We start from the raw sequence: 25383 nt of genomic DNA on the forward strand, positions 1-25383 counted from the left end.
AAGGCCGAATTCTCTTTTGTTGCTTTAGTGGGACTTCAGCTACTCAGTTTTGCCCAATACAAACAATTTTTCAACATCTAGCTGTGCAAGAAAACATACAACCTGATGTAAGTGAAGTGACAATATACATTACATTTATTAATTTAAAACTTTAAAACAAATTTATATTTTTCTAATAACATATGATGTATTTTATTTTTTAAAAATGTGTTTTTCCCCATATTCTACATTTTTTTGAAAATGTTTTTACATCAAAAACTGCTTATGAAGACCATCCAACGAGCTAATACAGCTTGTATTAAAATAGTTCTTAAAATGTTATTAATAAAATGTTATTAATAACATATTAAGAAAATTAAATAATAAAACATTTTATAGAAAATGTAGCAAAGAACTTTCACTTTTTGAAAAAAAAAAAAAAAGAACCACCTTTTTCACCAGGCTGGCTTTGGTCCTTTTACATGCCATTTACTTACTGTTATTCAAGTATCTACTTAATAAAATACTTTTTTTTTTAAAAATTGCAAAATATGTTTTGGGGCCTACTGATAAAGAAAACGGCAAACATTAATGGCAAATTCTTACAAATTCTGTTAGTTTTTTAGTCTTGATTGCAATGGTATTTGTAAGTTGGTATGGAACTTTGGCAGCACTGGTGGGGTGATGTGAATGGGTGATGTGAATGGGTTTAGAATTTTTTTATTTTTATTTATTTTTTTTCTTCTATTTTTAATGACATTTGGAAGGTTTTCCATGTCCTTTCTTATGCAAAATCAATAAAAAATACCCTATATATAAAACCTTACAAATTACATATTTTTAAAGAGATTGTTTAAATAAAGTACATTAATATACCGTACCTCCCGATTAGCTTTGCAAACTCCATTTATTGAAATTGTGGTTGTAAATATTTGATTCACAGCTTCAGTTATTTCTCCATTTTGTGCTCTAGATGTTTTTCTTTAGCTAGAAATGCTCAGGTCTTTTCACCTACATAGTTAAACCTTGGGCAGCCATAAGTACGATGGGAAATTAGATCCCGTATGCTTTAGACATCATCAAAATGCGTCTTATGATTTGCATTTAGACGAGCTGATTATTATGCACTATTGTGATGTTAAAGCAGATTCTGTAGGAAAAGACAGCAGACTCGTGTTAAACAGTGTGTGCTTGTGAGTGCATGTGACAGAAATATTGCATAAATATGACAGTGTCACTGTAAGATGCATAAATGATGATAGATGGTGACACTGACAAATTGTTGGTTTTCATTTTAATCATCTAATTTAAATGTTGTTTGAGAGTGCAGACGTTATGTGGGGACAGCATCCGATTGCAGTGTTGGTTTATATTACATGTTCATATTGGCTTGTTGGCTCTGTGGGATGAAAATTATTGCATTATTATGAATTAAAATGATTAATTCTAAATGTATTGCTTACTATAGCAGTGTCGATGCACATCCGTGTAAAGCTTAGCTCTTGTTTTGCATTCCTGCACTGTAAAAAAATCCTGGTTGTCTTAGTTTAATAAGTTAAAATGAGCTAAAACATGCTGTTAGGACTAATTGATCATATATTTTTACAGTGTGATAACCTTTTTATCGCATATCAAGAATATTTACAATAGAAATCTAAGGGGAGAATATAATCCTAATGTAAAACAATTTCACTGTGACCTGACAACCATAAATCCTGGCTATTCTTAAATACTGTGGATGGTTTAACTCAGCAGTAGAAAATAGTGCAAAATAAAATCCCTTATGACTTAAAAAAAGCTTTTTAAGCCCTCAGTGTGCAATGTGAAAAAAAGAAAGATTACAAGTATTAGAAAAATAAATGTTTCAAATAGCATCACAATGTTAATCTCTGAGTTTAGGTTAGTAAATTTACAGACCTTAGATAACTGTTTATACAGACCGAAGATATAGAGTAAGTTAAAGACTGTAAAAAAGGGACTACAGCTATAATAGATTTTTTTTTTTAGGTCATATGATTCCTTATGTTTATGCAGACCTGACAATTATATTTTATTTTGCTACTTTTTCTGCTACCTTTTGAGCCAATCACAAATAGGTTCCACTTTATACTGCCTCCAAATATATGTGTGAACTTGCATGGTATTTGTAAGTATATATACGTACATGTACAGTTGAAGTCATTTCTAAGTCAATTATTAGCCCCCCTTCGATTTTTTTTTTTTTTTTTTTTTTTTATATTTCCCAAATGATGTTTAACAAAGCAAGGAAATTTTTACAGTATGTCTGATAATATATTTTTTTCTTTAGGAGAAAGTCTTATTTGTTTTATTTCGGCTAGGATAAAAGACGTTTTTCATTTTTCAAAAACCATTTAAGGGACAAAAATGTTTTACTGTTGTATAAACAAACAGACACACACACATACACACACATATGTACACACATATATAAGATCTATTGACAGTATCTGTTATATTAGGTCAGTTACCACCGAATATCATATTGGCTCATTCGTCAGTTTTAAAATGAACATCATACGCTTCCACTTCAGAATTACTGTGTATTTCAAAACCCATATGACTTTCTTTCTTCTGTAGTAGTAAATAATTATGAAGATCTCATACTCGGAGGTTCCATGCAGTTATAATAAATGGAGACTTTGAATTTTCAAAATGCACATTTTGTGATGAAGCCTATGAAAGGATCATGGAAGAAAGTCTTGTGTGCTTTATGAAGACATCCGTAGTCATGCAATATTGTCGATGAATAACACATTTCTTATCCATTTTTTAGGCTTATATACACACTGCAGCATGATTCCAATTCTGTGCACAGTTCAACAAATCAGAGGGGTTAAAGCCACATTAAACAAGTGAATTAATTGTTTTAAAAGGCTGGTAGTGGCGAGTGCTTTTACATAAATTACCTACATTGTGTTTAAAGCAAAATCGAATTAATGGTGTATTTAAATTTGTGTCTCATATATGCACCAATATGTGCTGCATGAAATGACTGCAGAAAGTAGTTTGCCACTGTAATGTTATTTTCGATGTACGATGTAAGAAATGTAAGATGCAGGAATGATTCTGGACAAACAAATCAATAATTGGAATTAGTTCCTGTTTTTAAATGAGGTTGTCAATCCTGAAATTTTACAGTGTAATGCAAGAGTTTTCATTTGTTGTTATTTCATTATACACTGTAAATAGTATTATTATTTTTTGTTTATTAGTTATTTTATTGCAATATATATATATATATATATATATATATATATATATATATATATATATATATATATATATATATATATATATATATATATATATATTTATATATATATATATCAATACCATAAAATGTCATGTTTAATTAAATGTTTTACCTCCCAGTTCTCATTATATCATGTAATTAAACATGTTATTATCATGTAATCATTTGTGATAAGTGTGAATTTTTCCACACCAACCTTTTACCCCCAGTGTAGTTTTATAGAAAAAAAGAAATAAGTGCAGCTATTCAAGGTTTATGATTCATTGTACTACAGAAGAAATGAGGTCTTACAGGTTTGGAATAAAATAAGGTTATTGTCTAATCTTCATTCTGAGTGACTTATCCCTTTAAAAAAGTTTTCATAGTTGTACATTACACACACATATGTATATTAGGCACACCTTACCAGTACCAGGTTGGGCCCACTTTTGTCTTCAGAACTGCCTTAATCCTTTGTGGCATATGTACAAATAGGAACTGGAAAAATTCCTTAAAGATTTTGGTCCATATTGACATGATAGCATCACACAGTTTCTGCAGATTTGTCAGCTTCACATCCATGATGCGAATCTCCTGTTCCACCACATCCCAAAGGTGCTCTATTGGATTGAGATCTGGTGACTGTGGAGGCCATTTGAGTACAGTGAACTTATTGTCATGTCCAAGATACCAGTCTGAGATGTTCCACGCTTTATGATATGGTGCCTAATCCTGCTGAAAGTAGTCATCAGAGGATGTGGTCATAAAGGGATGGACATGGTCAGCAACAATACTCAGGTAGGCTGTGGCATTGACACGATGCTCAATTGGTACTAATGGGCCTTAAGTGTGCCAAATATCCCCCACACCATTACACCACCACCAGCAGCCTGAACTGTTGATACAAGTCAGGATGGATCCATGCTTTTAGGTTGTTGATGCCAAATTCTGATCCTACCATCTAAATGTCTCAGCAGAAATTGAGACCAATTAGATCAGGCTATGTTTTTCCAATTTTTTATTGTCCAAATTTGATGAGCCTGTGTGGATCGTAGCTTCAGTTTCCTGTTCTTAGCTGACAGGAGTGGCACTCTGGGTTTTGTAGCCCATCCGTCTCAAGGTTTGACGTGTTGTGTATTCAGAGACACTCTTCTGCATACCTTGGTTGTAATGAGTGGATTTTGAGTTCATGTTGTCTTCCCATGAGCTCGAACCAGTCTGGCCATTCTCCCCTGATCTCAGCTGGCATCAACAAGGCATTTGCTTCTACAGAACTGCCGCTTATTAGATGTTTTCAGAACCTTCTCTGTAAACCCTGGAGATGGTTAGGTTTGTGAAAATCCCAGTAGATCAGCAGTTTCTGAAATACTCAGACCAGCCCGTCTGACACCAACAACCATGCCACATTCAAAGTCACTTAAATCCCCTTTCTTCCCCATTCTGATGCTCGGTTTGAACTGCAGCAAATCATCTTGATCATGTCTACATGCCTAAATGCATTGCTGATTAGACATTTGTTTACAAGCAGTAGTACAGGTGTACATAATAAAGTGGCAATTGAGTATAAATATTAATTCTATTTTTTTTTAAGCGTCAGTCACCAAAATGGCACAATTAGAATCAAAGCCTATGGGGTCCGATTTAGAGTTATAAAACATTATTTGTGGTGTTATTTATTTATTTATTTATTTTTGCTGAAACTTTACATACAGTACATACTCTAGGGACATCATAGACATATTTACTTGTAAAAGGGGGCTTAATAGGTTCCTTTTTATAAGGTTTTATGAATTTAAGATTTTAAAAGGTTTCATGGGTTTACATCAAATGTCGTGTTTTCCAGAGTAGAACATCACAATGATTCACTGTGTCTGAAATAGCACATCTTCTCATGCCTGGGTGACAGCAAGCATTCACAGAAGCAGAAACGTGAGTCGGGTCTGAGGCATAATAAGGGCACTCGCACTTTCCAGTCTGATTGGCAAACATGATGAATTCATGCATTTCTCTAAGGTCCTCCTTTCACATCCTTTTACCCACTGAGGTGATTTGTGTAAAATGCCTCATTAAATTCTAATCGCTGGACTATTTAAACATCAGCAACTGGAATATAACATACAAACCACATTAAAATAGACAAGCTAAAGAATATCAACAAACTTACTGTACTGTATACAGTTCTTCAATTTAAAAAGAAGTGCTGGGTTCTACACAATCTACACAAAAAATTTGTTTTGGGACAACTTATTAGTTACTACAAATTTAGGTGGATTAAACATAAATCAATTAAGTTGTGCCAAAAAAAAATCTCAAGAATTGTGTTGTTTCAGCTCATTTTAAATACGTCATTTGAACAAACAGCAAACATGATCAAACGTTAATGTTATCAAATAGTGTATTTCCATCAAAGCCGAGGTCTGTGTTTTTACTCATAAGTTATTGAAGAGAGCTAGTTCTTCACTGTCATATCTTTTAATGCATTAATGTTTAAATCCTGTTTCTCACCTGAATAGCTGGTGGGCCAACAGCCAGTTATCGACAAAACATCTCTGTTTTTTGGGTCAGCAACTTGGCAACGAGCAGTTCTGGCAGTTTAGGCGAGTTCTGCCACTGAAAGAAAGGGAAAATGCTGTTCAGCTGACCTGCACTCTTATGTTCTGATACTCTCACAGCGTTTTTCGGTTTTGCATTTTTCTTTGCCAAATGATACAGAGACCTGTCGAATGCTAGTGACACAAGTAATCCTAATTTTGGTGTTTGCAACAAATTTATTCATGCCAATGAAGAAACAGTTAGAAACTCTACATTAAGACAGTCCATTTATATTACACACGCATGTAAATTATCTAATTAAATATGCTGTAATATGCATAATTTTCCCGGACAGACATGTGGAGATTACATTAGACTTCTTAATTTTGTGGACATTATTTTTTTATTACTCTGTGAATTACATATATTTTTAATTAAAAATAAATAAATAATATAAGTAAATTAATTAATTAAAGATTTTTAAATGTATTTTCATTAAATATGACAGATGCAAATACAAAAACTGCAATACATATTTCAAAGTGTATTTTAAATGTATTGACTAGTTATAAAGTTATAAAGCATTTTTGTTATATGTTTTTTTTTTCATATTATAAATGTTTTTATTGAGGAGCTTGTTTATTAATAATCAATACATTAAAGCATGATCTAATTTATTAGGTGATGAAAAGATGTTTTCAAAAACCTCTTATTTTAGCATTGTTAAAATGATAGTAGAAAAGTAGAAAAATATGTGTAAGATAGAAAAATGTATGTAGAAAAATAATGCAAAAGTAATCAAATAATTCCTCATAAAACTTAAGAAAATTGAAGTCATAAAATAGCCTACATAAAATGTGAACAATGCACATACAGTATGATTGATTTCACAATACTCATAGGGTAAAATTGTTCTGGTGACTTTTAACAGTTCATCATGTCCATCAGTGTGCATATGACTTTTGTGAATGGCAGGGAAGGGAGACATTGATGCTGATAGCTCATGACAAAAACAATAAGGCATATTAAAATTGCTAATATTTGTATAACATAGATTTTAGGCTAATTACTTATTCAACATATTGTGCAATTTTGGTTAGAGTTTGGAGTTTTGTCTTGTTTCTAATCCAAATATCTAAAAAAAAAACTCTTTTATCAAGAATCAATATGTTTGCTTGTCTATAAAATGCTTCTTGATTTAAGATTTTTAAAGATATTTAAACTAAAAACAAGACAAGATGAGAAAAGCATTTTTTGTAGTGTCCAGGTTTAATATATAGCAAATATTTATTTCTAATTGAAACAGAAAGTTGGGGACAGACAATAGCCAGTTTTTTACACTTCATGCATGACTTATGAAAAATTAGAGTTCTGAACTGAAAGAACATAAAATTAGCATGCAGATCACACAAAAGGTATACATTTTGCTTGTTCTTTAATTAACTATTTGTGATTAATTTTAAAACAGGAAATTAACTAATTCACATGTATGGTTAAGTTAGCATAAACTGATGCTACAGTATAAGCAGTGATTATATCAAAAAGAAGACTTGAGAAAAGAGGACAACTGACTGATGATGCCTTCTCAACAGAGAGAAGAAAGAAGAAAACATTCAGCTTCTTTCTCTCTGCACATTTTCTTACTTTTTTCATTCTCTTTTTCAGACTTAAGAAAGAGGAACAATTCATCATACTGCAGGGACCCCCGACAGCTTCCTGTTTATAATGCCAGTCAGACTGTTAGACCAGAATCTAAAATAATGCAACATAATGCAACACTTCAGTGCACTTATATATTTTTTTTAATGGGAAGAAACAAAAGATTTTATATGAAATAGACTAAAGTTATAAGTCTTGCAGGGATTTCTGGGACGGCTCTTTAAGGAGATAATTTACCCAAAAAAGAAAATATACTCATTAAACTTCTCCTTAAGTGGTTCCATTCCTTTAACCATTTCCTTTTTCTGTTGAACACAAAATTAAATATTGTTAAAAATGTATTGTTTGTGTTGAACTGAAAAATAAAGCTCAAACAGGTTTGTAACAAGTAAAGGAAGAGTAAATGATGACAAAATTTTCAGTTTCACCGAACTATCCCTTTAAATAAATTTTCTTATGTGAGTTCTTATACTTGCATACTAACTAACTAACTAGCTTTATACATACTGTTGAAGTCAATTATTAGCCCCCCTTTGAATTTTTTCTTTTCTTTTTTAAAATTTTCCCCAAATGATGTTTAACAAGGCAAGGACATTTTCACAGTGTGTCTGATCATATTTTTTCCTCTGGTGAAAGTCGTATTTGTTTTATTTTGGCTAGAATAAAAGCAGTTTTTAATTTTTTAACACCATTTTAAGGACTAAATTATTAGCCCCTTTAAGCTATTTTTCCCCCCGACTGTCTACAGAACAGACCATCATTATACAATAACTTGCCTAATTACCCTAACCTGCCTAGTTAACCTAATTAACCTAGTTAAGCCTTTAAATGTCACTTTAAGCTGTATAGAAGTGTCTTGAAAATATTTAGTGAAATATTATTTACTTATTATTTACTTACTTATTTATTTTCATCATGACAAAGATAAAATAAATCAGTTATTATAAATGAATTATTAAAACTAATTTAGAAATGTGTTGAAAAAATCTACACTCCGTTAAACAGAAATTGGGGGGAAAAATAAACGGGTCTAATAATTCAGGAGGGCTAATAATTCTGACTTCAACTGTACATAAATAGATAAATAAATTTCTGAAAATACTTCATCCATAATAAATTGTCTACAAAAATACAGTAAAAAACATAACTTACTTAATCATAACTGTAATGATAAAATTAAGAAATCAGGCCTGTAGCCAGGGGCGTTCGAGTGGTTTGGAAGACCCACCTTTAACTGACAAACGACAGATGAGCTTATGAATTCTGGACCTATTTTGACTGCTATGCCATCATAAATAGTTAAAATAACCCATCCAAAAGGGTTTTAGAATCAAGCAAAATCCTGATTAATCAGTTTGGCCAATGCAAACAATTATTTTTCCACATCCAACATCCAGCTGTGCAAGAAAACATCTGACATAAGCAAAGTCATCTTTCTCTACTGCATTGTTTTTAAATAGAGAAAAGTTTTGACCTTTTATTCGTAATCTTTGACGTTATTCTCAAAAGAAAACATGACCAATTTAAAAGGTAAAGCACCAAAAGTGGCCAAATTAAAATCAATTTGAAGTATATTTTTCCATTTATTGTTATCCATTAATTTTCAAATGTACTTTTTTACAAGAGAGGCTAGAAAAATCATGAAGTATTAAATTATTATTATTATTGTTGTTGTTTTGTTATATTTAGATTTATTTTTTATTAAAATGAACACATTCTGACTGAGAAAAGCTAAATGTGACAACAAACAAATTACAAAAGGCTACAGCTTTTCATTCATTCATTTTCTTTTCAGCTTAGTCCCATTATTAATCCGGGGGCACCACAGCGGAATGAACCGCCAACTTATCCAGCTCGTTTTTACGCAGTGGATGCCCTTCCAGCCGCAACCCATCTCTGGGAAACATCCATTCCACACGCACTCATTCACACTCAAACACTACGAACAGTTTAGCCTATCCAATTCACCTGTACCGCATGTCTTTGGACTGTGGGGGAAACCGAAGCACCCGGAGAAAACCCGAACGCAGGGAGAACATGCAAACTCCACACAGAAACTGACCCAGCCGAGGCTCGAACCAGCGACCTTCTTGCTGTGAGGTGTCTGCACTACCTACTGCGCCACTGCGTCGCCAGCTACAGTTTTTAATAATACGAAAAAAAATATTTTTTTTTCTGATAATATATGATGCAATATATTTGTCAATTTATCATATTTCTTTATTATACTTTTTTTCAGTTATGATGACCATCCGACAAGCTAATTAGCTAAAGTAATACATAATATGTCACCTAAATTTAGCATTTAAATCTCATAATTAAATATGAAATGAGGCAAACAACTGCAGAGAGGTCCACTTTTTTGAGAATAAAGAACCACCCCTTTTACATGGCTGCCTACGCGCCTGAGAAATGTTATGAATATTGCAGAGATATCTGAAAATTTTAACTGCCCAAACACATGCAAATACACAACACGGGCATACACATAAAAACTCTGTTTAACCCCAACTTCAAAGTTACATTTTAATTAAAAATGAAATATTACCCCAAACATTCAAGAATCAACTCTGTTTATGTTTTCTATGGCATTTTTCAGCACAATACCACGTAACGTCTATACTACTACAGCACTAGGCACGTCCGCTCATTGAAGATGTGCTGGCTGATGATGACATGCTTTGTTTAATTTATCAACACTAACTCCGCCCACACGGTCGAGTCATCGCGCACGACCCCGCCTATCCGCGTTGGCGTCATCAATTCAAACTGCTATCGAAAGCGGAGTGGAGGTTGTGGAGAGTCAGATCGCTGGCTGCACGGAGACCGGAGCTACAGACTGTACAGCACGGCCTTTTTATATTTCGTATGAGCACAAAGCCTTGATTTGTGAACATGTGGACGGCTATAGGGAAACTGCTGCTTCTACATGGGCTATTCGTGGGGTTTCTGGTGGTGAACGGTGAGTGTCTGTTTCACGCTGACAGCCCGCTGTTATGAATGTAAATGATGCTGTAGAAACACCGACGCAGCCGCGTGCGTCTACTTTCGATGACGAGACCTCATTTGAGCGCTAAATCGCGCAATTCTCTTGATTCAGCTGGGGTTTTAAAGAAACGACAGTCTGGTGCGCGTGCGGGTTGTTTTGTCTTGCCGTGCTAGCGGGGAGGTTTACTAGCACGAAGCAATAATGTAATAATAGTAACCTCTATATTCTTCAAGCAAGGTCTGTCATTGTAGTGGACCATTGAAAGCAATGCATACGTGCTTAACTCTCTCTTACTTAACTCTCATTGAATGTCTTCAGCGTCATTCATACATAACAATAATTGCTTTTGCACACGTGCCATTTCTCGTCTACCAGTTATGGGTTACGATATATTTACAGCGAGCTGTCATAGTGCACGTGCACGTAGATTTTTTGTAATAGTGTTGTCAAACAGCTGTTCACAGAACTTAAAGTATAAATCGTTAAAAAAAACTATTGCCAGGAATGTTCTAAATGTGTTTATTATAACATGTGATTCCTAATAACCCTAGCTTCAGATCTTTTTGAAGTTTGTTTTTTTGGGATGTACAATGTGCAGAAGATATGAATGTGTAATAATGGAATGACTCCCAACAGTTTGTTTTGGAATTCATTTGGCAGTGTTGGATGCGTTAAACAACAGTTAAATATGTATCTTTAATTTAAAATATGTCAAAAACATGTAAGTGACAATCTGTTAAAGATTGTGGGTTTCAAAGGATTTAAATAGTTATGGTTATTACTTGGTTATAATTTAATCCCATGCACTGCTTTTAACTCCAACTTCTTATATGACAGGAACTAATCTGGACTGTGAAAGCGGTCAGTTTCAGTGTAGGAACGGCAGGTGTATCCCGACTCCTTGGAGATGTGATGATGATGATGACTGCTCGGACAACAGCGATGAGGAGAACTGCCGTGAGTAAACTGAGATTTTTATTTTTTGTGGCAAGTTTCATATGGTGCCATGCTGGTGACCTTTTTGTTTGTCCTTCACCTGTCTCAAAAACAGACAGATATGCACAGAAATTCTTTTTTGAAAAGACTCAAACTAGGGATGCACAATATATTGATATATATGTGATCATTCACAATAGTCACATTGCATGAAATACAGTGTTGATTTTCTATTATAATTGATCATTTGCATTGTTTTTGAGGCCTGTGACTGTATAGTGATTTTAAAACATCCAGGCATAAGAAATTGTTCTGTTTGTAACTTTAAAAGTAATTAATTTGAGTGTATTTTTATTATTCAATTACCTGATTACTGTTAGACAGCAAATTGTACTGTTTATTTTAATTCGATCTGTTTCTTTATTGTATTTATAGAGTGCTTATTAGATTATATGCAGATGCGCTACCATACAGAATCATCCTAATCAATCCAAATTGATAATTTTTTTTCCAAATAGAAATATTTAAGTCATCTGGTGAAATTGTATTCAGATTGCAATATATATTAACAATAAGAATAACACAATATTGCAATGTCAGATTTTTTTTGTATTATGCAGCCCTAACTCAAACCGTCTCAAAATAATTTGTGGCATTAGGTACCTCATGTTTTACTTCCTATTTCTATATATTCTGAATCATGACACTGTGCATACATAATTGTGTAGGATTGTATGTGTTCAACAATGCACTTAATGCTTATCTTATGTTGCTTGTAATTCGCAAATGTCATGGTAATTAATTATTATGACATGGATAATATATTATGAAATAGACATTGTAATTTAAAGTGTGCTTGTGATCCTGCTTGAATAGCATTTTAAGTGGACGTATGTTGAGTGCATTGTTATGCAGACATCCAGTTATTATTACCTCTAAATAGAAGTAGGTCTGTGCATGAAGGTTGACACAGTCAGGATTGATTTTTACAGGACTTGCTAATGAAAGACAAACATAAAAATCGCAATCAGTAAGTCGAATGTCTTAATTGAGATGTCGGCTGCAGCAGAGAGGAGAAAGGCACAACTGCCACAAAATGCAATTATCCCGATGTATTGGTCACAGTATTAATTGCAAGTGCAGTAATTATCCTGGTTAGTTGATTAATATGGTAGAGTGGATTTTTTGGAGGTGGTGGAGGGAATGCTCTTTCAAGCTGATGGAATTAAAATTTAACTTGAAGTTGCTTTATGGTTATGCCATACAATGACAATTTCACAAATCTAAATACAGTAACCCGATGATTCAGTCATGTAGGATGTAGGATTATAAAGGTCATTCTAGTTTTGCTCTTGTTCTGTATTTATGAGTGGCGTTCTGTGATCTCTGCTAAGCTTTGTCAGTATGTGGAGCAGCGGTTCATTGCATTTATAAAGTTAGAGAATAGAGAGGTCATTCACACAAAATCAAAACATTGCTGTTCTTTTAATCACCATCATGCTAACCAAGATGTACAGTATGTTTTTGGTCACTTTATTTTTTGGTGCAATTCTTTTTGTTAACAAACCATGAACTAGTTTTTTCTTAGTGAACTAATTGCTGTGTATTTGAGATGCTGAATATTTCCCAAATTCCCACTCTTAACTGCTGGTACTTATAAAGTATGATCTTACTTTATAAGTACCAGCAGTTAAGAGTGGGAATTTGTGCTTAAACTGAAGTGTTACTGTTTTTTTGAAAAGCAGAACAATAAGAAGAATTTTTATGTTAAGTGGTGGTTCTTTGTGTTTTGTAAAAAGTGAATAGTTTACTGGCACTTTGACAGTCAAAATAAAATAAAACAAAACACACATTCAGGGCAAAATTAAATGAATATTGTGGTTCCTGATGATGCACTGAGATCTTATGAAGCAAAACTGTCTTTATGGGAGCAGTATTTACAGCTAGAGCTGCATGAAATTGTACATTTTTTACATTATTATTTACCATGCAATATATATTGGGATATAAATACAATTTCACCACATGACTTAAATAGCTCTGTTTGTAAAGTCAATACTTTAGATTGATTGGGATGATTTATATGGGAGTGAAATATAAATATATTTTATGTAATTAATTATATACATGTAATAAACAAAATAAAAAGCTTTATGGTTATCTGGGGAGTGTCCAACAGTATTCAGGTAGAGAAATTGAATTATCAAATGTAAACGAGCTTTGCATAGTCTTCATCATATAAATAATTCAGTCAAATTTATTTTTCAAAGCCTTTTTATATTCTTTAAAACCTTTTAAAACCTTATCTCTATAATGGTTCAATTCTGCAGCGTCTCCACAAATCTCATGTGTTTGGACCTGTGGATTCTGGCCATCTATATTCATAACTCAACATTGCATATCTTGCGATGTGACTATTGTGGATGCACACATTGTGATATCAATGCTCAAGCAATATATTGTGCAGGCCTATTCACAGCATTGATACATTTCATTGACAATGTCAGTAAATAGTTCTGATATCTCATAATGTCAGTTATCAAATTTTGGAGGGGCAGTTGACCCTCACCACTGTAAACAAATGGTATCAGCTCATGTGCATAAGTTAGTGCAACCACATATTTTTGTCAGGAAGCTTAGAAGCATTTTCTGAAGCTTTGGAATTGATGTAAATATGTTATAAATAACGTTTGGTCCCTTATAGCACTGATAATTTCACTTAACATTATCAGGAGGCACAGGTACTAGTTTTGTTTTGCCTACTTATGTTATTTTGACTTAAGTGGCAATATTTTAATTTGCATTATACAAATCACAGTACGTATCATTATAGGAAAGGTTAAGCATTCAGACAAAAAGTCTTCCTAATGTTTTACTATTCTTTTGGATAGCCTGGAGGTGAGTACATTCACTTTTGGGTGAACTTTTGTTCTTAAAGATCATGAGTTTTCACATTGAGAATCACTTGCTGCTTGGCAAAACTGGGATTTCTTTCTTTAGATTTATCTAACAGTTTTATTTATGTTATATGAAACCACCTGATCTGACTTGTGTTATTTTAATTTGTTCCAGTTTGAGTTGAGAGAAATAATGAAAAGATTCCGCTCAGAATTGTTTTTGCACCGTTGCCCACGATCATTCCCACAGGTTGAGGTTTGTCGCATGCACCTGGTGTTTTCCTGGCATCGGTTGTGCTAGTTTAAATGGATTCCTGCTAAGGTGCTCTATTGCACATGGTATCTTCAGCAGGCAGGGTATCTGTGGGGTTTCTCCCCTGGTAGTAGCGCTCTCTTGGGTTGTCAGCGGGCCGAATGTTCCTCTCTCTCTTCTGGATGTTTTCCCGTGGACTTGGACAGACATTGAATTAGAATAATACCTTAAGGATTGTGCTTTCGCTTCCCTCCCAGACACAACCTACTCACAGAATTGGCAGGATTCCTCTTTAGTTGCCCATGGAGACGGTAATAGCAACACTTCACGACACATACTGCTCGCTCGCTCTCCCTCTCTTTCTGTGTCTCCTTTTTTCAGGACCAAATTCTAATCACAGAGCTTTGTGTCTGAAGATGAAGTGGGCTCTTCGGCCGAGACTGGCTTAGTGGCTGGAGACTATTTATGTGTCAGGGTGGCCTTCAGTTTTAGGTTAATGTCACATAGTTGTTTATTATTATTACAGCATGGATCTGTGTTGACAAAATGATATGATAATACCTCATTTTCGACAGTGGTAGTTTAAAAAATTGTAAAATAGTATTAATGCTTTGCTATTATTTGGTAAAAATAAACTGTGTGATATTATTCAATTTGCAGATTAATTTGATTACTTGATTCGTTTGATTTGTTAGTTTTCGGCTTTATCGCATGTGTTTTCTCTCTGTATGTACTCAGATAGATCAGAAAGACAATCTAGAGAAAAAATTGTGTTGTGGTATCGTGATGAATAAGGATGCAACGATTATAGATTTAGGTTGTAGGGTTATAGTCTGAGGAATAATCTCAGTTTCACGGTTATCACAGTTGTTTTGCATTCATTAATTTCAAAACACTACTAATTTAGTAAATCTCATGAAAACTCTTTAAATTTTAAAGTGTTTGTTTTATTGCTGCTCAGTAACTAAATAATACAGCTCAAAATAATAATAAAAACAAACAATAGTCCATTTCTCTTTGCACTTAAAAATAAGTAAAAAAAAAGTTGTTGACGTTTAAACATAAGTAATAATTTTACACTGAAAAAATGACAGAAAAAATAAAAATAAGAATATAAATAAAATAAAAATGGTATTTGTCTTAGGTAAATCTAAGCACTATATTAGTTAAGTATTTCCCTTTTTAAAGAGAACAAATGTAGTCAAAGGCTGCTGAACCTCTGTTTGAAAGGCAATTTTGATCAACTATATTATGAACTTGTTTGGTATTTTCATTTTTATATATTTATTCTCTTTGCAGTAGAAATGTGTATATTCCATACAAAGTATAAAGCTAATTGGCTCAGTGCTTGTCACATGACATGACCCACGGTGTGCTTGCACCATTTTTTTAAGTTTAACTAGGTGCATCTGGAAAGAGTGAACATGTTGTGCCTTGTGCACATCTTTTGCACATCACTCCCAATATGTGTGCAAGAACAGAAATCACAAACTTGCATTATTAGTTAAAAGTCAGACATAGCTAATCCAGTGTGTGTGCATATTATCCATGGTGTACAAGCTTGAAACTTTAAACTAGCGTGCAGTTGGCATTACTTTCTTCAGTTGCAGCTGTTTTGTTCAATGCAGAAACTCGGTGTTGAGCCTTTATGAGTAATTAGCAGTGACTAATTAAAATAAGGTTAATAGTGAAATCGATAACAGTGATGAATTAAAGTAAGGTTATTAGTAAAATCGATTGATCGTTGCATTTCTAGTGGTGAAAAGAGTAAGACAATCCAAATGTGAGGATAATAACCTTCTTAGATGAAAAAAGCATCAAAACGTTTTTTTTAATGAAAGAAGTTTCTCATACACCACTACGTCTGCAATCATTTAATAAAAAGTGTGGTACGATCAATATATTTTGCTGAAATATTATAACATTTTCACATATTTTGAAATTCACTTTGAAATATTTTGAAATTCATCAGTGTAATATGATCTTTCAGTAAAAAATTTATATGCTGATTTGAATGAAAATATTGAAATATTGACTATAAAAATATTCATTAATATTAATATTTCATTAATATACTACTTTTTGTGGAAACATGAGATTTAAACAAACTATTTCAAAATTCGAAAGAACACAGTGTATTTGATTGTTTTTTTTAATATTATATATTCCCTTACTATACTAAATATATTTTTGAATGGATCTTCTGATTAAAAATATTACTGCATATTTCTGTAAAATGATCAGATTGTATTTATCTTGAGGTGTTCTGGGCTGAAAGTGCTTTTTTGTAGATGTAAGTGCACATTTTTTGTCACTGTTTTTTTAATGTGTATATTATATTTCACATACTTTTCTTTTAAGAAAGACATTATCGCTCAAAACAAAAATGACAAAGGCCCTTTTTCCTTTCGACTCAGACAAACGCATTGTGTTGGAGTTGCCACTCTTGAAACGTCACAATAGATTTCATGGCTGTTTGTCAGTAACCAGTGTTTCACATACTTCCACCACAGATATAATGAGGGTCCGCTCCATATGCCCATCTCTATCGCACATACACAAACACAAACATATAAAATCATTTATTTTTCTCTCGGTGTCGTAAAAAGAGGTCAAATAGGACATATTGTACAAGGTCACAGGTCAGAGACATAATCAGGTATCCTTGTCTACGGTACAATGTTTTTTGTTTCTGTTGAGATAATGAACCTAACCGTCTGTATTACAGGCATAGCGTGTTACAGAGAAGTGAGAGATGCCTATGGGAATAATATCTCATTTTTTTATTAACTGACCGTACAAGGTTACAACTACAATAGCTGGTCTTTGCTAGTAGAGTTATGTATTATGTGTAGCTATTACAGTGAGGTCTTGTATACGTGTCTGAATGGACACCTTTTTATTTAATCCACACACACGCATAGCACTACACACACAGTTAAGCGGAGCCAAATGAGTGAGCAAACACTGCTTCTAGCACAATCGCTTCCTAGTGCTGCTCTCCAGGTATTACAGCACCTTGTGAGGAGGATCTCATTTGTTTACTTTGAGGTAGGAAGAATTCCTCATGGTAATGTAAATGGGCGTGTGTGTGTGTGTGTGTGTGTGTGTGTGTGTGTGTGTGTGTTGGTTTGGGTGGTTTACAATGACAGTTTTTTTGTATAATGGAATGGGTATGACATCCTTGTACTCTATTACGGTGGTTTATGAGGACCTGCCTAATGCTAATTTTAGCAGGTTTCCTGTGAGGGTTTGTTTTATGGGTAGGGCCATATAATAAGTGTTTTTTACCGTATACAATACATTACACCTATGGAGATTCCTTGTAAACCACCAATACCAACATGTTTGTGTGTGTATGTGATCATACAGGGTTACACTTTACAATAAGGTTTCATTAGTTAATCTTTTTACTAACATGAACTAATTATGAAAAATACTTGTACAGCATTTATTAATCATAGTTCAACATTTACTAATGCTGTATTAACATCCAAATTTATGCTTGTAAACATTAGTTATTAAACAACTGTATCTTTATTTACTAACGTTTACTAAAATGTACAAATACTGTAGTAAATATATTGTTTTTTTGTTTGTTTATGTGAGTAAATGCATTAACTAATACAACCTTAATGTAAAGTGTTAGTACATATATAGGCATATTATTGATTTCAAATAATTTTAATGAATAGTGATTTAAGTGAGTCCAGCAAAGTCTGAGTGAGTCGGTATTCAGACATGTGTAATCACTAGGTAGACGTCATTGTACTACACCCTTTTTCCTCACTTTAATTTCCTTTCTTATTACACTTATCTTTTACCTACTATAGTGACACATCCCTTTTCTGGTAAATGGAGTAATTTCTGGGAATGAGGAAGTAAAGTATGTGGATTTTTTTCTGGGATATTTGATGTCAAACTGGATCAACGAGTTTACTCCTAAAATGGACAACATTTGCAATGATTGCGTCTTTCAGGCTTCATAATGGATGCTAAATATCCCTAAAAGTAAGCATAAAATATAAAAGGCTTGAGTTTATATTATGTTTTTAAATGATGAGCTGACTATTTGAGGGCATTTACAGGAGATGTCAACAAAAATGTGCTTATTGCATGTTTAGTTTATAGTTATGTGCAAATACTTATAGACTAAACATGGAATACAGGTCCACCGCATACCTTGACTTTACAAAGAGACTTTGCCATCTGCTAACCTATAGCATGTATGCTCAATTAAGATGTTTTAGTGTTTTTGTGCGTCTGTATGAATTCTTGAAACTTTTCAAAAAGGCAGTGGAAAAAGCTTTTTAGTTTCAGTTCATTGCTGTTTTGTAAACACCCTTTTATGATGAATAATTCATTCGTTTCTTTGAAACTCCTCTGGGCTGTTTGATAATCACATTATTTTCTAAATGAATCATGCAGCGTGTTTTTATGATCTGGATCAACTTATTTGCTCAAAAGATCAGACTCCAAAGATCGATTCATTCTGTACATTTTTCATGAACTAGATATGCCAACGAGAGCTGATGTGGATGTTAAAATGCTCAAAAAAAAGTTAAAAAAGATTCAGTTTATTGCGTCAAGCTGTTAAATAATTTCTGGGAATAGCAAGGTCATATATAGAGCATTTTTTATCATGCTTTTATTTAGCTTTTTTTGCCATTATGGATCTTTAGACAGAACTCAGGGTAATCAGCTTTTTCATTCTACAAACATCCCATGTGAAAAATACTAGTGATCACTGTAATAATGTTCCAAATCACAGCTCTAGAGAAATCCTGAGTGACTTTTCTTTGTTTGAATTTAAGCATGCTTTGTATGCGAAGGTGAGTTGTGAGCGTGTGTGGAAACTGGCAACTGCTGTGGTAATTACTGCTGTTTTTTGTTATTGCCCAAGGGCATTGTTTCATTAATATGATCAAAAACATGCATTATTGCTTTTGAGAGATTACATGCATGCATGTGTGATGGTGGGAGTGAAGTAGTGAAACAAAGACCCAGGTGACCATGAACTGTCCATGTGCATAATGTAAATCCAATTAGTGTCTCTCTATGCTCTCTGCATATGTGTGTGTGAGAGAGCGATAGAGAGTGTGGAAATGCCATGTCAGTTCAAGGGCAAGAAGGTACTGCTTTGTTCAAAAGCACAAACTCTTCAATATACTAAACAGATGCTTGTTTTGCCACAAGTAGCACTTATGTCCAATTGACGTCTTGTTTGAATGTGCGAACATTCATTAGCATGAAGCTTTTGACATGTGAATCTGTCACCCTGTCATCACATATGTGCACATTTCTAAAGCTTTAGAGAGCATACAAGATCTTTTCTGACATGTATTTCCTCTGCAATCTCTTTCAAATTATTGTATTTTTTATTAAGAGTGCAAAACATACAACATACGGTAAACACAGAACACATAAACAGTAACATATAAGAAATGAAAATAACAGGAATGAATCTGTATAAACAGCAAGGACAATCAGAATCATATTGGTAGTAGGGTTGTAACGGTATGAATTTTTCACGGTATGATAATCGTCTAAAACAATACCACGGTTTGACGGTTTCGCGGTATACGGTATGTTACAAATGTTACAAAATAATAGAACAGTGAAGCAAATTTGACTTTTTCCAAATAATATATTTTTAGTTACTATAAACAACACCACTTACAATGAACAAATTAAAATAAGAAAATAATAAATAATGTGTCAAAGTCCAAATAAAGTCCAAATAAACATGGTGCAAATCCTCAGTAAAAAATAGATATAAATATTTACTATACTATAAATAGTTACATAACGAAACTAGATTCAATATGGAACATCCTTAGGTTCTATGTGCCAGCATGGATTTGGATGTGGTTGTATGCAATGCAGACAAACAGCTGCATCTTCATTTGCGTCTTTTGAAAACAGCAAGAGCAGCAGTTCGTCTTTGCTGTGTCACTGTTTTGTCATGTTTCTGTGCTGCTGTGCATGCAAAAGTACTTAGTATGAGAATTATTTCATGCAAAACTTTTTTTTGCGTTTTATTTAGCCGCGCATAAATGTATGCCTTTCTCTCATTCCGTGTTGTTCAAAAAGCTTGGTCCACAAACAAAAGCGAAACCTATGCTTATTGGTTGTGATATAGCGAGTTTGAACCAATCTGGGCATGGAGGAGGGACAATGCATCAATGTATCATGTCTGATTTGTCCGGAGACACAGTGACGAGCGTTTCTTTGTCAAATCAGCGTTGTCAAATGTTGATGACGTAACCGCACTGATTCCGGAGCCTCTGAAAGTCCGCGAATGTTATGTGATACGGCACTGGAAAGCTGAGATTCTCTTCTTTATGCCAATCTTTGAATTGTATGAATCGGATCAAAAGTTATTAAACATTTAAGAGCAATACTTATTTTTAGCCGCGGGCGGCTGTCTCGGTCTTTAAGGGTTAAAACCGTTGATATGCAATTGTTCATGGTATGATAATCGTGCACGTTCAAATCGTGGTAAACCGTCATACCGGTATATTGTTACAACCCTAATTGGTAGTATTTAAATTATACTTGAACTGTTAAGGATTTTTGTAAATCACAAAGTAACTGTAAAATGAACTGTGCTTTACTGTAGGACATTTATGCAGTGTGTTACCGTATTTTAAAGTTGCATTGTGAAAATAACTATATTTTACAGTAAAGATGTACATAAAACTGTAAAATGGTGCTGTTAATGTAAATACAGTATTTATCCTGTAATTGATTTACAGTAAGTTACTGGCGAACTGCTGCCAGTAAGTTACTGTATTATCTACAGAAAATTGTTAACAGTGTAGCATTCATAGTGTGCTCAAAAATATATGTATCTTTACTTGTTCAAACTACTTAATTCAAATGAGCTGAAACAACACAATTCTTGAGATTTCATTGGGACAACTTAATTTTTTATGTTCAATCCACATACATTTTTTAAAAGTGTTAAGTTAACTTAATTAATTTCTGTTGGGACAACATGGATGAATTGTGTGGAACCCCTGCACTTTTTTACAGTGTAATAATAATAATAATAATAATAATAATATGAATAATAATACACTCTTAATTTTTGTTTTTCTGGCTGTTCAAACTACTTATTTTAAATGAGCTGAATCAACACCATTCTTGAGTTTTTTAGAGGGACTACTTATTTTTTTTATGTTCGATACACTTAAATTTGCAAAAACAATTAAGTTAGCTTGATCAATTAGTGTTGGGACAACATGAAGGAATTGTGTGTAACCCTGCATACATTTTTACAGTCCACTTATAATTTTTTTTTAAATTTTCAACCTAGTCTCATTCTGATTACGTACCCTTATGTACATTTTTGGAGAGCACCAAAAACGAGCAATGTTTTTTTTTTTTTGCGAATCCACCAGAGGCCACTGTGCACGCTTTTTAAGTTCTCAAATTTCTCTCGCTAGTGCCATTCGTGCCTGCTTTACTTCTGTAAATCCACCAGAGGCTGCTGTCGACTGACTTACCAATCAACCCCCCCACCCTTCTTCTTTTCTAAACCCAACCGATAGTATTTTAAACATCACTGATTGACCAACGACCACCCACCTCCCTAAACCCAACCTACATTGTTTTCAAAAACAATCCAGAAGAAACAAAAGGCCTTGCAGCAGCCTGATTTTTACCACGTTTTCAGATTTTACCACATTATCATCCTGTTATTTACTTGTTTATTAACTTTTTTTACTTTTGTTTTTGTCTTCCCTTCTGAAATCGTTTTTTGCTAGACAACCTCGTTGTCGTGTTCAACCCCTCTCTGCATAATAAATCCTCCAACTTACATGGCAAGCCACTGGACAAACTGCTAACAGTGGCAAAGTCGTTCTACATGGAGGTAAGCGGTCAGCTAGTAAGTGCGAAAAAGGAATACTGCCCTGTAGTGTTCATTTTAAAGATGAAATGCTGCTCTGGCTACATAATTCATGATCTCCAGAAATGTATATAGTTTTCAGAATGAGCCTATATAGATAACTGAAAAGTTTTACATTCAGTCCATTTAAATTTGTACAAATCTAGTAAGTTGACTTAATGCCGTCATGTTGTCCCAACACAAATTGGAACCCATCATTTTTTACAGTGTACTACAGTTGGTGATGATGCAACAGTGATATCAATAGTGATCATATTTTTATACACTAGAAATTGCATACAGTGCTCCCAGGACAAATGTCATTTAACCGCATTAGTCAAGACTAAAGCCAATGTGAAGATATGTGTGTGGTAACAAGCAAAAAACAATACATAAAGGCAAAACAATTTATAAGAATGATTTAATTTTTTACGTTTTTGTATTTTTGTACTCAACAAGTATTGATGATAATACATCTTCTTCATCTACAATCTTTTACTGCACTGACCATAAGGCAAAGTATCACCAACTCACACTAAATACTAGGCTTATGCTAGTTTTGTTGAATAAAATAAGCAAACAATAAATTAAATATGACAAGATGCTGCAAAGCTAGAAACTTGTATTATTGTCGGTGAATAAGTTGTAAATGAAGGAGATTCATTCACAAACGAATCGCTCCCTCTGTTAGAATGAGAAGTAAAAGCAGGAGAGGGGGTGTGCTTCAGGACATGGATTAAATCAAATTTAACAGTGAGGGAGATAATACATTTCCCTGCACACAAACACATGCTCTTTGTCGGCTATGCCATTCACTTATCCATTGATGTAAAAAAGTGATGTAAAATAAAAAATTTCGTAATTTAAAAAATGTTTGGGCGACGCAGTGGCGCAGTAGGTAGTGCTGTCCTTCACAGCAAGAAGGTTGTTGGATCGCTGGTTCGAGCCTCGGCTGGGTCAGTTGGTGTTTCTGTGTGAAGTTTGCATGTTCTTGCTGCATTCGCATGGTTTTCCTCTGGGTACTCCGGTTTCCCGCACTGTCCAAAGACATGTGGTACAGGTTAATTGGGGTTGGCTAAATTGTCCGTAGTGTATGAATGAGTGTGTGTGGATGTTTCCCAGAGATGGGTTGTGGCTGGAAGGGCATCCGCTGCGTAAAAACGTGCTGGATAAGTTGGCAGTTCATTCCACTGTGGCGACCCCGGATTAATAAAGGGACTAAACTGACAAGAAAATAAATGAATGAATGAATGAAAAAAATGTTTGCATACTGACCAATAGGACCACTAATCGTAGATATATGTATAGATGTGTATATATCTCTGGCTCTGAATGGCCAGTCCTCCACTGCACCGTGGTCCCACATTCATTTCATAGGAGTGCTACCCTGTACTACAATGGCAGCTGTATTGACGCACACCTTCCAATAGACAACAATAGCGTAGGCGACATCTAATGTAAATATCTATGAAAAGCGATGAAGGTAATAACAATAAAACTTTATAATGATGTAATAACAATAGTAATAATTTATACCCAATGATTTATACCCAACCCATACCACATATATCCTATCATCTGTCGGGGTCATGTTTATTTGAATGAATTCCTCTGGAATGCTAATTTATTGTAATAATGCGTTCATTATGTATGTGAAATAGTGCTAAGGAAAGACAGACGAAAACAAAGAGATGTGACGTGCGTGTTTTCACCTGCATATTGTGGATATTGCTTGGATATTGTGGATAAGATTTTCATGAGCTACTTACTGATATGAAATCTTGGGTCTGTGTTTGTTCTCGGAGAGTGGGGGTTGGGAATGTGACAGACACATAAGGAGAGACTGAAACCGAATAAAGGGAGAGGTGAACAAAGACGCTGCCTCCAGCACACTCGGTAGCCGTTGGTGAAGGGCAGCTGAAGTGGTAATAACACGCTTTTTGTTTCATTTATCAATTTTTTTCCCCGTTGTAGAAGGGTTCCAGGTGGTCTCTGCTCATCAAGGTGTGCAGTACAATCAGCCACAGGCCAGTGATTCGTTTGCCTGGGTGCTAGAATAGAGATAGAGAAAGAGGAAGAACGCTTCATCTCACACATGGTGCTAATGTCAGACTTGTTTTGTGTTTCCTGAAGGATTTCTTTGGTTTTGCTGTGGTGGTCCACACTGAATGGGGCTTTTTTTGAAGGCTAACACATAAGTTAGCATCACCCTGGTTCCCTGACAAAAGAAAAATAAATGTTTACAAATATTACATGTTTCATTGTAATACTCACAACAAATTTTCTGAATTTTAACCAAACACTAGGTTAGATATAAACAAACTCAACAGCTGGAAAGAAAAATATAATTTAAATTTATTAATAATAAAACAATAACCCAATGTTGGTGATGCGTTGGTGCAGTAGGTAGTGCTGTCACCTCACAGCAAGAAGGTCACTGGTTCAAGCCTTGGCTGGGTCAGTTGGCATTTCTGTGTGGAGTTTGCATATCCTCCCTACGTTCGCGTGGGTTTCCTCCGGGTGCTCCGGTTTCCCCCACAGTCTAAAGACATGAGGTGCAGGTGAATTGGGTAGGCTAAACTGTCCGTAGTGTATGAGTGTGTATGGATGTTTCCCAGAGATGGGTTGCAGCTGGAAGGGCATCCGCTGCGTAAAACATATGCTGGATAAGTTGGCAGTTCATTCCGCTGTGGTGACACTGAAAAGAAAATGAATGAATGAATAACCTAATGTTGTGTTTGTCTATATTTAATTTAATGTTTGGTAAATACAACCCAACGTTTTTTAGAGTGTACCGTCTGTATATTTGTGTTTGTTTGTGTGTATTGTGTACCTCAAACTCCCTAAATCCCACTGCCTATTATTTGATCAGTCCATGTTCCTGACAGTATACGTCTATACATCTAATCCCTTCCAAGATTAGTGGAATATTTCAACATGATTCGGCTTTATTTACATTTCTGTGATACGTGCTCTTGCTCGCTTGTCACT

General features: G+C 34.2%; 1 protein-coding gene and 2 long non-coding RNA genes across 8 annotated transcripts in view; 2 read left to right on the plus strand and 1 right to left on the minus strand.

The window, feature by feature from the left end:
* The window catches only part of LOC147836417 (uncharacterized), a 36552-nt gene extending 28790 nt beyond the window's left edge, over positions 1–7762 (plus strand). For 2 of the 3 annotated variants that reach the window (XR_015493852.1, XR_015493848.1), the window contains one exon: positions 7430–7762. This is a non-coding gene — a long non-coding RNA (uncharacterized LOC147836417). Of the gene's footprint in view, positions 1–3847; positions 4031–7429 lie in introns of those variants that run through there. The other variant, XR_015493849.1, reaches the window with a different exon arrangement.
* Positions 1–25383, minus strand: part of LOC137490673 (uncharacterized) — a 202150-nt gene that overhangs the window by 151977 nt on the left and 24790 nt on the right. The window lies entirely within an intron of this gene.
* lrp8 (low density lipoprotein receptor-related protein 8, apolipoprotein e receptor) overlaps positions 10195–25383 on the plus strand; it is a 290837-nt gene continuing 275648 nt past the window's right edge. For 3 of the 4 annotated variants that reach the window (XM_087255654.1, XM_087255652.1, XM_087255653.1), the window contains exons 1-2: positions 10195–10385; positions 11250–11369. In XM_087255654.1, coding sequence (XP_087111780.1) covers positions 10319–10385; positions 11250–11369 — 187 coding nt within the window. In that variant the 5' untranslated portion in view covers positions 10195–10318. 4 annotated transcript variants of the gene reach the window in all.

Source organism: Danio rerio, chromosome 6 (genome assembly GCF_052040795.2).
Source record: "Danio rerio strain M-AB ecotype USA chromosome 6, GRCz13ab, whole genome shotgun sequence".
NCBI lineage: Eukaryota > Metazoa > Chordata > Actinopteri > Cypriniformes > Danionidae > Danio > Danio rerio.